At 42.2% G+C, this 17715-nt stretch overlaps 1 protein-coding gene across 1 annotated transcript in view; it reads right to left on the reverse strand.

Annotated features, from left to right (window-relative positions):
- The window catches only part of LOC112263451 (MAM domain-containing glycosylphosphatidylinositol anchor protein 1), a 408035-nt gene that overhangs the window by 279709 nt on the left and 110611 nt on the right, over positions 1 to 17715 (reverse strand). The window contains exon 4 of the mRNA XM_042330737.1: positions 126 to 300. Within this exon, the coding sequence (XP_042186671.1) occupies positions 126 to 300 (175 nt within the window). The remainder of the gene's footprint in view (positions 1 to 125; positions 301 to 17715) is intronic.

Below are 17715 nucleotides of genomic sequence, written 5' to 3' on the forward strand. Positions count from 1 at the left end.
ATTTGCCACCATTTTCCTGCCAAGATCCTTCCAAATTCCAGACATAGATTCTGAGAATGACTCATTCTGGGAATGATTTGGGGGGGCAGTGGAGGGATCGATCGCGGCGTTCCCTGCCGACTTACACTGCACGTCTACCCGGATGGACTTGATGGCAGCCACCCCCACCCCATTGTCGGCCTTGCAGTAGTAGCGGCCGCCCTGCACCCGCTGGATACCCTCGATGCGCAGCGTCTCGTTGTAGATGGACGTCTCCTGGAACTTGTCAGAGGCGCTGCCTGCTGTCTTTGTCCACCGCACCTGCAGGGGGCAAGGGATTGAGTTGGTTAGTTAGGCTCAGAGTATAGTATACTATAGTATAGAGTGAATATATACTATACCCAGCCAAAAACGTTGATCTATAACCTTTCTACAGTGCTTCTCCCAAATGACCAAATTTGAAAAGAATTGTCAACCCTTCCTCCACTAACTTTAGGATATATTAGCTTAAGAAAATAGAACCACGTGCACTTTTTTATCCATGAGCAATTGGAGTTGAGTGGGAGGAATGTGGGGGGCGGGTGGAGGCAGCTGCGTGTGGAGTGCCTGAGAGGGAGGGGGGAGCTTGCCAGGGGTGCCTCTTTACGGTGATGTTGGGTAGGAATATTTTTGATCTTTTGGTTGTCTGTCATGGGATTTTTCCTTTTCTCTGCATACCATTTTTGATGTACTTATTTTGTTTATTCATCCTATGTTTATTTTCTTCTGTATAAAACAAAATCCCGTCACTGTTTAATTGTTTGTATTATATGCTTCCCAATAAAATATCTGAAACGAGAAGCGCTTTGAAGGTATTGACATCTGGGAGACGGGGGGCAAATGTGTACGGTGCTCTGGTGGACATAGCGGTCCACTTTTCGGCCTAGAGGCCTTTCTCCAGTCAAAGATAGAAATGGAGATATTACCTTAATACATCTTGAACCTAAAAGGGTTCTTTGGATGTCCTCATAGGAGAACCCTTTGAAGAACCCTTTTTGGATCCAGGTATAAGAATCCTTTTGGGCTCTATGTAGAACCCTTGCCATAGAAGGCTCTACCTTTTGCTATGGGGACACCCGGAGAACCCTTTATTCTAAGAGTGTAGACACAGAGGTTATGTTTAAATTGGCATCCTTCACTGTATTATCCATTTTGCACTTTGTTCAGTTTGTTTAATGCTTTCATTATTTTCACCTTGTGAAAAAGCAGATAACTGCTTTTCATGCTAAAAACCAAGCTCTTTTGAGTAAAAAAAGACAATCAAGAGCCTATAAAAACCCACCACCTCTATACGTTGATCTTTGCTCAACACTATCACAAAGATCAATGTCAATTAAACAAACTAATACCAATTAAAGCCTCATTAAACATTTTCATATCAACCTCTACAGGACAATTAACTTCATCCTCCTACTATCTGAGAGGTCATTCCTGATAACAGTGTGGGATATAATAGCATAGCTGGGATATAATAGCATAGCACTAGACTGAGGAACAGGGGATGTGTAGGCTGTAGCATCCCAAATGGCACCCTATTCCCTATTTAGTGCATGTCTTTTGACCAGAGGCCTATGGAATACCAGTGTGCACTATTAGTGCAAAAAATAGTGCACTAAATAGGGCATAGGGTGCCATTTGGGATGTGTAAATTACAACGCACACTTGGGATTATAAGATTAGCTGGGCACATTTAAACACTCATTGTTTATTCAGGTTTGTTTGTCTGCGCATATGGAGACAGCTGTTTCTCATTGATCGGACAAGGAGGGGAAGGTTAGGAATTAGGTGTGGGACCCTGTTGTCAATAATTACTGACTCAATGGTTTGTGTATGCGTGTGTACTGTCGATGGTTAGTGACTGAGTGCATGTGTGTGGCTGTGCTCTTTATGTGTGTGTATACCTGATGAACCAATGATAAAGACGAGTCGATCTGTCTACCATGGTACGATGGTATAACCTTGACCTGGTTGACTAAATACAATTATAATGCACTCCTGGTCAACAGGAGTGCCATTTGGGTAACAGACTGCAGAGATGGCTCTGTAGGAGATGGCTGCCGTTTTACGTGCTCCTAACCAATGGTGCTATTGTCTGTTTTTTCACCTTATCTGATGACCGAAAAAAAGCTTCTGTATATCAGGACAGCGATTACTCACCTCGTACTGGACAAAGATTTTTATCTTTAACGAGTCAGACGCAAAGGATTTACTATAGACACCGGACAAGGCCCATATCCCCGTCATTTACATAACGAAGAGACTGAGATGCAGGTCGGGGTGCCTTGTAAGAATCCGACGGTGAGTGTAACCCACCTCTACCATCAGTCCAATTAGCCAACGTGCAATCATTGGATAACAAAATGGATGAGCTCTGATCAAGACTATCCTACCAACGAGACATTAACAGCTGAACGACACTGATAATCAAATTGACAGTGAAATGACAGTGAAATGTTTACTTACAAGCCCCTAACTAACAATGCAGTTGTAAAAGGACAAATAATAAATAAAAGTAATAAGTAGTTAAAGAGCAGCAGTAAAAAAACAATAGCGAGACTAAATATGGGGGTACCGGTATAGAGTCAATGAGCGGGGCCACTGGTTAGTCGAGGTAAAAGGTACATGTAGGTAGAGTTGTTAAAGTGAATATGTGCAGATAATAACAGATTAGCAGTGGCGTAAAAGAGTGGGGGGGGCAATGCAAATAGTCTGGGCAGCCATTTGATTAGATGTTCAGGAGTCTTATGAATTGGGGGTAGAAGCTGTTTAGAAGCCTCTTGGACCTAGACTTGGTGCTCCGGTACCGCTTGCTGTGCGGTAGCAGAGAGAACAGTCTATGACTAGGGCGGCTGGAGTCAATTTTTAGGGCCTTCCTCGGACACTGGTATAGCCTGGTATTGAGGTCCTGGATGGCAGGAAGCTTGGCCCCAGTGATGTACTGGGCCATTAGCACTATGTAGTGCCTAGCGGCCGGAGGCCGAGCAGTTGCCATTCCAGGCGGTGATGTAACCAGTCAGGATGCTCTCGATGGTGCAGCTGTAGAACCTTTTGAAGATCTGAGGACACATGCAAAATCTTTTCAGTCTCTTGAGGGGCAATAGTTGTGTTTGGACCATAATAGTTTGTTGGTGATGTGGACACCAAGGAACTTGAAGCTGTCAACCTGCTCCACTACAGCCCGGTCGATGAGAATGGGGGCGTGCTCGGTCCTCCTTTTTCTTTAGTCCACAATCATCTTCTTTGTCTTGATAACGTTGAGGGAGAGGTTGTTATCCTGGCACCACACTCCCAGGTCTCTGACCTCCTCACTATAGGCTGTCTCATGGTTGTTGGTGATCAGGCCTACCAGTATTGTGTCTTTGGCAAACTTAATGATGGTGTTGGAGTCATGCTTGGCCATGCAGTCATGAGTGAACAGGGAGTACAGGAGGGGACTGAGCATGCACCCCTGAGGGGCCACTGTGTTGAGGATCACGTGACAAATAAAATTTGATTTTAATGTTATCCAGCAACTTAGTGTCAGATTTCAAAGAATCTCTTAAGGAACAAACAAAGAGGTAAATAGGTGTTGTTATTGCGTTGACGCTGATCTTGGGTCAGTTCAGCATTTTTCTCACTAATGTTCAAGGTTGGGGGAGGGAAGCTTATCCTAGATTTGTACATAGGGAAAACTTCACCCCTGTGTGAAATAATAAAGCTTGAGTGAGTGAGTGAGTGAGTGAGTGAGTGAGTGAGTGAGTGAGTGAGTGAGTGAGTGAGTGAGTGAGTGAGTGAGTGAGTGAGTGAGTAAGTGAGTGAGTGAGTGAGTGAGTGAAAGAAAGAGAACCCGGTTAGCAGAGTGCAGTTGAAAGTGGGGATGGACGAGAATGCTGGAAGTGGGAGAGAAAGTGAGGGGAAAAAGGAGCAGAGGAACACATTGGAAGTTGAAGAGAGAGATCGGGAGAGAGCAAGAGAGAAAAGGAGGAATTGGAAGAGAGAGGAGAAAGAGAAATACAGTGGAAGTAGATAAACACCAGAGCAGAGCAGCAGTCTTTCTCTCTGACATTAGTCATGGGAAATCATCACCCTCTTTCTCCTCACCAGCTTTTCTTTTTCCAGAGGAGCGATGGCACACCAGCGTACAGTATCTTCCTCTATTCCCTTCCTTTATTGCCAGAGTAGGGAGATGCAACAAGTCTCGCAGTTCAACAGAAAGTGGATTTTCATCACAGACCCCCTCCCAGCTTTCCTGTGAGTTATTTGAAGAACTAAAGTAAGAAATGAATGAAACTCAGTTCATTCACCAAATACTTGTTTTATTTTCTTAGGGGTACTGCATACAGAAGAGACAATAAGCCCTAGAGAACGTAAGACTGCAGGGTTGGATTCAACAGGGGATTCGGGACACTGGGGTTCGGATGTGAACGTGATTCAATGGTACTTGTGTATTGAGGGAGAGTTCTTCACAGAATAATAGTACTTTATTAGTCCATCAAATATGGAAATCCTTATTCTGCTGCTCTGCTCCCAATCCCCTCAGTGCTACAGAGCGCTGCACAGCAGGTCTTGAGACAGGCGTCACTTCAATTAATCTCTTCATGCCTTTCGCCCATTTGTAGACCTTTCCATTGGTCCTAAAGTGAAAATTCTCACACAAAACACTTAGACTGAAGGTCTGTGTCCACTCAGTCACACCTCTTGGCCAATAACAAAATATGGATATGTGGGACTGGCTTCCAGGACACAAACAAAGCCTAGTCCTAGATTTAAAAGCTATTTCAATGGAAAATCTCCATTAAGCTTGTCTAGGAAACCAGCCTGTGGAGCCCCACAATTCTAAACTCAAAACCGAAAGTAGAATTTCTCTGAATACAATATACACTTAATTTGGGTTCTACATGTCAACTATTGTCTGTTTAGTTTATTTAATCCGTTAGTTTAAGCCAGCTCTATCAATCGTAGCGGCCATTAAGTCCCTGAAAGGCACCTAGCAATAGCATAGCGCCCTGTATTTGTAGGCTCGGTTTCCCTGTCACAGATTGACCCTAGTCCTGGATTTAAACGCATGCTCAATTGACATTGTCCTTTGAAAGGGTTACAGGGTTACGCTTAATCTGTGTCTTCCACTATTAAGTGTTGCAGTACTACAAAGCCTTTCAACTGCTCCATTCAAATATCCATCCCTCTGCCATAGTGCACACATAGATAATGCTACCGTTACCGCTATCCGAACCCCCTCACCCACTATCCGAGACCCCTCTACTGCATAACACCGGTTTATCTGTGGATAAGATTGGTTAAACTGTATTGACCCGCCGAGTGCAGGTGCTCATTATGCGTGTTTGTTGTGGATCATTGCCGCAGCGCCGAGGCAGAGGACAAACACAGAGGGAAAAACAAGTTGCGCTTCGATCCGTGCGACAGAAAAAGAAAGTTAGGGGGAGAATGAGGGGGAAAAGGAGTCTTCTTGGGGGTGTTTGGAGGGAAAGAATGGGAATGGTGAGATTTGGATGTATAGTGAGTGATGAAGAGATACCTGGGAGAGGCGAGGAAGGTTAACATCTGTCAACAACTGGCAGACAACACGGCGGTGTCTGGGTTAAGTGTTTGACATGTCCCGCACACAAGCTCACAGACTCTTTCACACACAGGCAGACACACACACACACACTCCAGTTCTCAGGTTAAGTGTTTGAAATGGTTTCCCGCAGAGTCCCATCCACCTCCTGTGAATGGATTTGACACCAACCCCTGGTCTGTACACTACACAGACCCGGCCTAAAACAATACTGAGCCGTAGGGCTCGATTAAATTTGTATCGCCAAAGTTCAGCGCTATAGCGTGCTTGACATTTAAAGGTAGTTTCCGATTGAGCATTGCCTTTAAAATTCAATTGCACTATAGCATGAACTTCGGTGATACGGATTGATTCGAGCCCTTAGCCTATCTATCAACAATTGTATCGGGTTTAAGGCTTCTCACTTGTTACTGTTAATGTACCGTATGCAACTAAATTGTTACCACTATAGTACACTGACATTTTGGGCTGGTTTACCGGGTACTAAACCTTGTCCTGGTCTAAAAAGCATGTTCAACATAGAAAGTCTAGTTCAGGCCTAGGCTTAATATGTTTACTTTTATGAGGCAGCCTACTTGATACTGTTTATTTAATTGTGCTTCAATGAATGTTCACTATTGATAAGATTAACCTGTGTAATGTGGTCGGGAAAGAAGCTAAACTACAAGGTTCAAAATTACAAAATGGCTGGGGTATAGAATCAAGTGAAGTCCTGCTAATACAATTCTTCACTGGATTTGTTTTCAAACACAATTGACAGTGTGAACACACTGAGCTACGCCTCAGTGCGCAACTCCATTATGCTCTTTCAAAATGGGCCGATCATAATCCGTCTATTGTTGGAAGAGTATTTGGAGTGACTAATTGGCACGGCACAATCCCACACACGTTGCTGTGTGACTAAAGAAAGAGGAATGAGAGAGAGGGAGGGAAGGAGAGAGGAGAAAATACAGGGATCTCAAAAAACGCCCGGAGAGAGAGATCCCTGACGAAGCATGGTTTTTCAAACGCTTGCTAATAAAAATAATAAAACGCTGCTGAGCTTAAAATAAACTTACTGTGGCAAGAACCATTTTCATTATTCTCCCTCACTGGGAAAGAGAGGAGGGAAAGGATCACTTGGAGATTAAACACGGAGAACAATGGGCATTAAGTCATAAACGTCGTCTCCAGGATCGTCGACTTGAATCGTGTCACTTAGCTGGAAGTGGCAGTTATGGGTGTGAAAAATGATGGAGTAGAGAGAGAGAGAGAGAGAGGATAGGGAGAAGCTAAGGCAAAGAGAGTTATGTATTCCCAGTCAGATAAAGGAATGACAGACAAGGCATCACAGCAATATATCGGATCAATACATCTGGTCGATACATGTTGGCTCATTGACATCCTATACCCTCCGCTGACCAAGGTCCTTCGAGATCCCCTTACACATATCAAACTTCCACTAGAATGGTGCCGTTGACACAACAACGGTTAAAGTAATAGTCCATATGATTTATAATGGGCTCCTATGCTCAAAAGATGGGGAAAAATATGTCTTAATCTTATACTAGATTGGTTTCCTGCTTGGACTTTGACCAGGCAAAACTGTCAGTTTTAGTCAGTCCATTCACAAACTTAATGAGAAGATGATAACAGCATATCTGAACATACACACACACACACCACAAACACACACACACACACACACACACACACACACACACACACACACACAACTGTCCTTTGCTTCCCTTTTACTTTACTGTGCATACAACAATGACAAACTACTTAAATATGACATGATGGTACAAAGACTTGCTTTGCATAAGATGACTCACAACACTAGGGGGCTACAGAATATGTCCAAGTCAATAAACCTATGTCCGTTTCAACCGTTTCAATAGTTTGTCGCTGTTAGACGTGATCGGTTATAGCGGCGAGCGAAGGGATTTAGTTCAAGCGGGGCAGAATTGGGAAACGGGACCCGAATGGGTGATGCCAGGCCTGACTGTGGATCTGTGTCCAGAAAGCTGAGAGAACAGTATATGAACCGGCCAAGAAACGGAGGGGTGGAAATGATGATGGTGGGGTGATTGGGTGTATGGGGTATACGGTTACCTGAGCATGCTGGGAAGTGTGGGTCTGTCATGTACAGTATCAAAATAATTGTCTGAAATGCCTTTTGTTCTGTATGTCTCTGTCTGGTCCGTCCGTCCATCTGACTGTGTCCATTTGTCTGTCCGTCTGTCTGCCTGCTGCCCATCTGTTTGCCTATCTGCTTATCTACCTGCCTTCCTTTCTGTCAATCTGTCTGCCTGCGTGTCTGTCTATCTGCCAGTGTGCCCATCTGTCTGCCTGTCTGCCCATCTTTCTGACTCATAAAGTTATATTATATTTACTCTATTCTGACACTCTCAACAAATGTGTCACGTCAATCTCCCAGTCTTCAAAACATAGTATATGTGTAACATTGGGGTGATACAGGTTTCCGAATTAAATGAAGTGATTGACAACTTTATAGCACATTTCAAAGCTCTTTAGTGCCAGCAGTTGATTGGTGATGAGGGATTTCCTCAATCTAGCATCTGTCATTTGCTATTTAATACATGACTTCGGATTCTCTTCAAAACTATGCTTACTTCTCTCAACACACCACATAACAATTCTGTATTCATCGCTGAATACACATCTTTTGAACACAGCATTAATAAGTGAATGCGTATGAAAGGTTCATAGTTAGGCATCAAAGCCTTGTGGAGACATATTTCAACATTAAAGCATTTTGGGATAATTGTATAGGATAAGAAGAGCTGTCTGGTGAAGGCTCTACTGAATAATAATTGGGGTGACTCCTGAAATATGTTTCTTGTGTGTGTGTGTGGTGTGCACACATGCACGTTTGTGTGTAGTTGTCTATGTATCACTATATTGCTGGGCACAGGCTGTTATTTTGGATCATACTGTGCCGCTCTTGTGGGAAGGCCAGCTGATTGCCCAGTTACCAGGGTAGCAGACCAACCAGCTCTCACAGTCTCACGTCAGAATTAGACGTTCATCCATGTTTCTCAAACATCACATTTCAAAGTTGTTCCAAATGTCAAATTTCAAGGTTTTTAAGGTTAAGTTTAGGGTTAAGGTTTGGCATAGGCTTAAAACAAACATATCCAAGACAACTTTCTAACTTACAACCATTGTAATCAGAGACATTACCTTATGCCCATTTTCTATCCCTGTCCACAGCACCCTAGCAAAACTGAAACCTACTTAAAGGTAACAGCACTCACTGTTGCCCCTAATGGCCGCTTTCAATGTCATCCTGGACGTGGAACACTGACTTGCGTCACGGGTGACCTGGCTGAGCAGACAGATCAGGGCAAGGGAAAGAAAAGAGACACACGTCTTGATGAACACACTGCTCTTTTACCTTCATTTGTCTCCTTCTGTCTGTTTACTCTTTCACACACACACATACTGCTCTTTCACTTTCTTTCTCTCTGTCTGTTTTCTCTCTATATACATTAATAATAGAGGCTATACTTATTAATAATGTACTTTGAACTTTTGTAGAAAGAGTTTGTTTCAGAAAATACATTATACTTATGCTGTATGTGGGCCAATCTAAAAAGGTACATTTTGGATTGTTGCTTGTAGCTGGGAAGTTACCTTTCCGTTGCTGTCTTGTTTCCGATTACTTTCCTTACATTCCTGACGTTACTTCTAATTTGTATTTCATTTTGTATCTTATCTTTAACTCTGCATTATTGAAAAGGACCCATAAGTTTCACTGTTACGAAGCATGTAACAAAACATTTTCTTTTGATTTGACACACTCCCCCTTTGCCAATTAACATGCTGGACATTTAGTTAAGATGAGTCACATTTTCTCAGATTCTCAACCCTAGATCAACCCTGATCTACTTAAATTCACTGAACACATTCTGTACACAGCCTGCCAAAATCAGCTGAAAGTGAAACCATCTGGCACGGAGAGAGATAAAAGTTTGAACGCAATTAAATATTCATATTAAGTATACCATAAGATTTTGGAAGCTGGAGTGCACGGGAAAACACATACACCGAACAAAAATATAAATGCAACATGTAAAGTGTTGGTCCGATGTTTAATGAGCTGGAAAAAAATTCTAAAAATGCTCCATATGTACAAAAAGCTTATTTCTCTCAAATGTTGTGCAGAAATTTGTTTACATCCCTGTTAGTGAGCATTTCTCATTTTGCCAGGACTATCCATCCACCTGACAGGTATGCCATATCAAAAAGCTTAAAAAAGATAAAAAATAAAAAAAAAGATTAAACAACATGATCATTACACAGGTGCACCTTGTGCTGGGGACAATAAAAGGCCGCTTTAAAATGTGCAGTTTTGTCACACAACGACACAGATGCCTCAAGTGTTGAGGGTGCGTGCAATTGGCATGTTGACTGCAGGAATGTCCACCAGAGCAGTTGCCAGAGAATTGAATGTTAATTTTCGGTACGTCCAACCGGCCTCACAACCACGAGTAACAGTGGTGGTGGGGGACTAATTCTGATTGGTTGGGCCTGGCTCCCAAGTGGGTGGGCCTATACACCCCCAAGGCACATCCCTGCCCAGTCATATGAAATCCATAGATTAGGGCATCATGAATTTATTTCAATTGGCTGATTTCCTTATATGAACTGTCAGTAAAATAGTTGACATTTTTGCATTTACATTTTTTGGTAATTATTATAAATCAAAAAGCATTGCTTGAGGAAGTGAAATGGCTCAAGAAAGGTTGACTTGACCGAAGCATCGACGGAATAAACTCACCAAGGAGTCATTTGTGTGCAACGGGGAGTTGTCATGTCAGTAATGAAAGGAAGAAAACGGCATCTTATACAATGATGCTTTTTATTCTCAGCACAACTAACAAAAATAACCCTAAAAGTCCTATTAGTTTATTCATTTTGGTCATTGACTATAACGCGTTGGCCACATCCACAATAGTTGCTATATCTGTGCTGGAAACGACAATACAAAAATTTAAAGACATCAGCCAGCACAGAAGGGTTCAGGTCGGCAAAATGATGTGACAAGCGCAAAAGACAGCGAAGCGTGCATGTTAAAAATGTCCCTTTAAAGAAAAAACGCTAGCACATTAGTTACAGTGCTGAAAAAAAGAGGGTAAAGTTCAGAATTTACGTAGAAACAGGGAAACAATACTGCAATGACTAGGTAAGCGCGCAGTATTTGCCCCTTTAATAACTAGCAACTGATACATATACATAGATTGATAAATGTTCCTGGTTGTTACATAGGAACAACTTAATTAGTTAATGAGGAACTATCAATAATAGAGGCTATACTTATTATGCACTGAACTTTCGCAGAAAGCATGTTTCAGAAACCACATACTTAAACTAAACTAAATGTCCTCTCACTGTTAACTGAGTTCATTTTCAGGAAACCTAACGTGTAAATATTTGTATGAACATAACACGATTCAACAACTGAGACATAAACTGAACAAGTTCCACAGACATGTGACTAACCGAACTGGAATAATGTGTCCCTGAACAAAGGGGGGGTCAAAAGTAACAGTCAGTATCTGATGTGGCCACTAGCTGCATTAAGTATTGCAGTGCATCTCCTCCTCATGGACTGCACCAAATCTGCCAGTTATTGCTGTGAGATGTTAAACCACTCTTTCACCAAGGCACCTGCAAGTTCCCGGACATTTCAGGGGGGAATGGCCCTAGCCCTCACCCTCCGAACCAACAGGTCCCAGACGTGCTCAATGGGATTGAGATCCAGGCTCTTCGCTGGCCATGGCAGAACACTGACATTCCTGTCTTGCAGGAAATCAAGCACAGAACGAGCAGTATTGCTGATGGCATTGTCATGCTGTAGGGTCATGTCAGGATGAGCCTGCGGGAAGGGTACCACATGAGGGAGGAGGATGTCTTCCCTGTAACACACAGCATTGAGATTGCCTGCATTGACAACAAGCTCAGTCGGATGATCCTGTGACACACTGCCCCAGACTACGACGGACCCTCCACCTCCAAATCGATCCCGCTCCAGAGTACAGGCCTTGTGTACCGCTCATTCCTTTGACGATAGACGGGTATCCGACCATCCCCCCTGGTGAGACAAAACCATGACTCGTCAGTGAAGAGCACTTTTTGCCAGTCCTGTCTGGTCCAGTGACAGGGAGTTTGTGCCCATATAAGTCGTTGTTGCCGGTGATGTCTGGTAAGGACCTGCCTTACAACAGGCCTACAAGCCGTCAGTCCAGCCTCTCTCAGCCTATTGCGGACTGTCTGAGCACTGATGGAGGGATTGTGCAGGTGTTGTTACACGTGGTCTGCCAATGTGAGGACGATCAGCTGTCCGTTCTGACTCCCTGTAGCGCTGTCTTAGGCGTCTCACAGTACGGACATTGCAATTTATTCAGTCATCATGCCTCCTTGCAGCATGCCTAAGGCACGTTCACGCAGAGGAGAAGAGACCCTGGGCATATTTCTTTTGGTGTTTCTCCAGAGTCAGTAGAAAGGCCTCTGTAGTGTCCTAAGTTTTCATAATTGTGACCTTAATTGCCTACAATCTGTAAACTGTTTTTATTATTATTATTTTTTTATTTCACCAGGTAGGCTATTTGAGAACAAGTTCTCATTTACAACTGCGACCTGGCCAAGATAAAGCATAGCAGTGTGAACAGACAACAACACAGAGTTACACATGGAGTAAACAATAAACAAGTCAATGACACAGTAGAAAAAAAGAGTCTATATACATTGTGTGCAAAAGGCATGAGGAGGTAGGCAAATAATTACAATTTAGCAGATTAACAATGGAGTGATAAATGATCATATGGTCATGTGCAGGTAGAGATACTGGTGTGCAAAAGAGCAGAAAAGTAAATAAATAAAAACTGTATGGGGATGAGGTAGGTAAAAATGGGTGGGCTATTTACCGATGGACTATGTAAAGCTGCAGCGATCGGTTAGCTGCTCAGATAGCAGATATTTAAAGTTGGTGAGGGAGATAAAAGTCTCCAACTTCAGCGATTTTTGCAATTCGTTAGTGTCTTAACGACTGTTCCACAGGTGCATGTTCATTAATTGTTTATGGTTCATTGAACAAGCATGGGAAACCGTGTTCAAACCCTTTACAATGAAGATCTGTGAAGTTACTCAGATTTTTTAAAAATTATCTTTGAAAGACAGGGTCCTGAAAAAGGGGAAAAGAGTTTATATGTTAGCCAACCTGAAAATGTAAGTTTTGGGTAGTTGCTTGTAGCTGGGAAGTTACCTTTTCGCTGCTGTCTCGTTTCCATATTATTTCATTGCTTTTCTGTCATCACAAAGTTATTTCGGCACTAAGTAAATCTTACATGCATACCTGTTACTTCATGTGTAGTTTTACCATAGTTTCAGTGCATCTATGGTGCCTTGACACTGTATTCTAAGGCAAAGCTCGTACCCCTGTTACCATACAATTTACCATTACTTTCTTCCTTCACCAGAGTTTGTTGTAACTTCCTGTATACTTTGTGTACCTACACTATATTATAAAGCAAAAGGTCTGTTCCCGTTAATGTAAATTAGCATTACTTTCTTCATTCTTTCACGATAGTGTCTGTAAATTCCTGTATACTTTCAGTGTACTTATGGGGAATTGGCACTGTATTCTAAAGAATATTCTGTGCCACTGTTACCATGTAAATTACTATTAGTTTCTACTAGTAGTCTCAAATAATACAGTCGTTGATAACAGTAAAAGTATTTCATTAACAGTGCTATATTATTCAAAAGTAATCAGTTACATTTTCTTACATAGTCCTAATTCACGAGATTAAGCAGCAGACATTGAAATGAGTTTAGAATAATTATTGCAGAAATGGAACGGATGTAAGAATGAGGATTCGGGAGGGGAATAAGAATGGATCTCATGAAGCCGAGGGCTACAGATGAATGATCCAGGGGGTCGACTCTGTAGAGTTTGGCTTGTAATCTCAGGTAGACATCATCGTCAAGCCATGGTAGTTAGGCTGCTGTGGTGATGGCAATATCCCCAAGAAATCCTTGGAAGAACCTAAAAGATACTAGACAGAAGTTGGGATGCTAACCTTGATCTGGCTAGAAATTGTCATGTCATGCTACGAGACATGCACTGCTTAAAACAGTCATGTGAATTTGGTCCGGTTTAAGAAGAGTGGCAGTGGTGATCAAGGGAGGTGAGGACAGGTGTGGAGGCTTATTAGCAATGAGTTGCAGCTGATGCTTGTTGAGGAACTGTGTTCAAGGCAAGTAGTTAAAGTTTTGCAAACAGACGCAGAGGCTGATTGGCAATTAGTAGCATCTGGTGCTTGTTGAGTTGCTAGGGACCTGCTTTCAAAGCAAATGGTTATAGTGATTGCTTTCAAGTCTCTATCCTGCATTTTTCTTGATTCTTAACACCTTTAAAATAGTTCTGAATTAGATAAAATGCATTTTTAAATGTTGTGTCACACACAATACATTCCAAAAGACCACAGGCTAAAATAAATGCACAACACAAATACCAATAGGGCTGGCTCTAGCAGATACCTTCTCAGGGCACAGACGCTATGAGACATACCAGCTTAGGCAGAATATCTAAATGGTGACAGACTAGCGGTAATGTACCATCCTCCAACAGCACGGGTGGTGGAATTACATAGTTAGCTAGTACCAGCTACTAGCTAGCTAGCTATGCCCAGGACCAAAACTAGTGTGGACCACAAACTACTAGCTATGCGCTATCTAGTGAAAACCAAACAGCAGATAGGCAAGAGAGGCATGCTGGTCAGATGTAACTCCAGACCAAAGCAAACCATCACAGAGTGATTCTCACCGGTGACTTGCACCATCATTATTTTTTGATTTGACCCCGAAATACATTTTGATCTCTCTAAATGTATGAAAAGAGGATATTATAAGCTTCAAAAAATGTATAACTTGTGCATCAGCTCTCCAAATTGAGCTCAGTAAAGCCAGTAATAGAGGTGGTATCCCTGATCAGCTGTTCAGAGAAAGTCATCCCTGAAGTTTGTTGTCAGTTTTCAGTGCAGCACTGTTTGCATTCTGCACATCGCAATGCACATGCAACTGTAGAAGACATCATGTCTGCCTGCTTGCTGTTTTAGGCTGGGTTTCTGTACAGCACTTTGTGACATCAGCTGATGTAAAAAGACTTTATAAATTTGATTGATTGATTGACTTGGCGTAAATTATAGCTCATTCGTCAGTTTCACAGGAAATGTGCTAGCTATCAGGTTAATATGTCTAAAAACAAGTTTGTGGGTGTCCTACAAAGCTAAACAGCTAGCTAGTTAGGGACTCATTTTGAAAGTTGGATCTGCTTATCATCTTAGGCTTTAAACATGAACAAAATATGTTGTTCTATTAAATTCTGTTTTAAGCCAAACAGAGCATACCAATATTTTTGAAGAAACTTTTTCCACATTTTGTTACAGCATGAATTTAAAATGGATCAAATTCGATTGTTTTGTCACTGGCCTACACGTTATACCCCATAATGTCAAAGCGGAATTCTGTTTTTTGAAATGTTTACAAATTCATAAAAAATGACCCAAGTTTAAAGGATGAGAATGAGAATCGAGGATGAGAATCACTGCCTGGGCACCAGGATGCCGGAGGACCTGCTTTCCCTCACCTTGTGGTTCCACATCTGTTGAGAGTCCACATAGTGCCCTCCAGTCTCCAGCCTATCCCTCCCTTACTGTGTTTTGTGATGTAGATGTGGACATCCACCAGGCTCTGGAGAGGGAACCCACACCCTCTACCTGCCCTCCTGAATCCATCTATGTCCCCTCAGGGGTAAGGGATAGGCTGTTGACCTGGGTGCACACATCCCTCCCCACTGGACACCCAGGTATTACTCACACAAAAACGTTTGACCTCTGTCATTGCCAACAAAGGGTATATAACAAAGTATTGAGATAAACTTTTGTTATTGACCAAATACTTATTTTCCACCATAATTTGCAAATAAATTCATTAAAAATCCTACAATGTGATTTTCTGGATTTTTTTTCCTCATTTTGTCTGTCATAGTTGAAGTGTACCTATGATGAAAATTACAGGCCTCTCTCATATTTTTAAGTGGGAGAACTTGCACAATTGGTGGCTGACTAAATACTTTTTTGCCCCACTGTATTTTGTAGATTTTACCCCCATTGCTCGTTACGACCTTGTCTGATCTCTGCAACCCCTCAATGGGCTCGGGAGAGGAGAAGGTTGAGACGTGCATCTTCAGAAACATGACCCGCCTGGTCGTCTACTTCTTAACACACTGCTTGCTAAACTTGGAGGTCAGCCGCACGTGTGTCGGAGGAAACGCCGTTCGACTGACAACCGAAGTCAGCTTGCAGGACCCTAGCCCACCACAAGAAGTTGCTGTAACACAGCCTGGGATCGAACCTGCTTGATCTGATTGGGTAGTACTTGTCTGTTCTCTATGTTTACCACATTTTTTGGAATGTTCTCTGTGAAGTAGGCTACAGAAGTTTTGCCACTCATTTCACCTTGGCTTAGTGCTAGCATGCTAGCTGATGAACATCTGGAATCTATCTATTTTGGATTTCCCTGATTCTCCCTCCCAAACGGCCCGCCTCCCCATCACTTTGGTAGCTAACTCAGCCTGTACTCTTTAAAAGTTCTACCATCGGATGGGCCCCAGCCATCAATCTGTAAGTCTGCGGTTGTGTTTAGTTAGTTGTGTTCTCCAGTAGTTGGGCTCTAGCATGCCGACCACAACCGCGTTGGTTGGCTAGGCTAATAGCTAGTTGGATAAATATGATGTCATATTCATGTTAGCTGGCTGGCTAGATTGCTGGCTAAGATAACTGCATTCTTTGATAATTGGTTAGATGGTGTTATGTATTTTCAAAATATTGGTTAACTTTAATGTAGCTGTAAGCTAGATGTTGATAGCAACTGGCTGACTCATGCACTGCTAACAAAATGTTAGCAGGCTGGTAGGGCTAATGTTAGCAAGCTAGTAGGGCTAACGTTAGCAGTCTAGTTGACTAGCAACTTGATTTGTAACAATAAATTCAAAGTATTTGATTGAAAATTGCCAGACATTTTAATTGAAACCACTAGTCATCAGTGCAAAGGATGTGGTTTAATTTGAAGTTATACATTTGAAGTAAAACATTTTGGAGTTTACATTCGAGGAAAGAGGCTGGCTTGCCATATCCTCCATATTACATCACACCCCAGAAACATTTTCCAACATGACTTCGGCATTCTTCAGAATTCTGATCGGTTTATGTAATAAAGATGTAACTTTGATGTGTATCCTAAATCAAATCCATATGTTACATGTGGTTAAATTTTTGCTTCATAATTTTAACAGGGTATCTGCGTTTGTAGCTTCCTCACATCTATGGCTTCCGTATTGCAAGCTCTCTAACTTCACTCTTCCCCAAGTTAGGTGTTTGTGTAGCAGAGGAGGTTGTCAGTTGCCGTTCATGTAATTGCTATGCATTCACTCACTGCTGCATGTATTTAATCTCAATCAGGTAAATTGGTCCACAACAAGTTTTGTTTTGTATATTTGCTGTATTTTTGCCATTGGTTTATACATTTATATTAGCCACTGGCCTTTTTGAATGTCGGATATGTGAAACCAAAAATTAAGAATGTTTTTTTTTCTGAATTATTACTCTTCTATTCAGACTACGTATGAGGAACATATTAGTTACTAGTAGCTCCACTCCAGGGCATAGGGAGCAGCTTTAGTCCGCACTATTTCGGGTCCACGAGTAGCTAGCCGCACTGGTGCAGGGCGTAGCTAGCTAGCTCTGGTCCGCACTAGCTCTGTTCCTTGATGTAGCTAGCTATCTCTAGTCCGCTCTAGTATAGCTCTGGTCCAGGGCGTGGATAGTAGCTAGCTTTAGTCCACACTAGCTCTATTCCTTACTAGCTCTGGTCCAGGGTGTAGCTAGCTATAAAGATGGCTAGCTAGGTACTTGCCTGGAAACCCAACTTTGAATTGTTTTTAATTCTACATTAGTATGTCAGCATGTCTAGGTAATCCTGTCTAAAGCTCAACTTTTTTTATAGCATAGTAAAACTGCTTAAGTTTTCTCCACTTTATGGAGGACCGAGTTTTGAAATCAGTGGAATTT

The sequence above is a fragment of the Oncorhynchus tshawytscha genome, linkage group LG12, assembly GCF_018296145.1.
Source record: "Oncorhynchus tshawytscha isolate Ot180627B linkage group LG12, Otsh_v2.0, whole genome shotgun sequence".
NCBI lineage: Eukaryota > Metazoa > Chordata > Actinopteri > Salmoniformes > Salmonidae > Oncorhynchus > Oncorhynchus tshawytscha.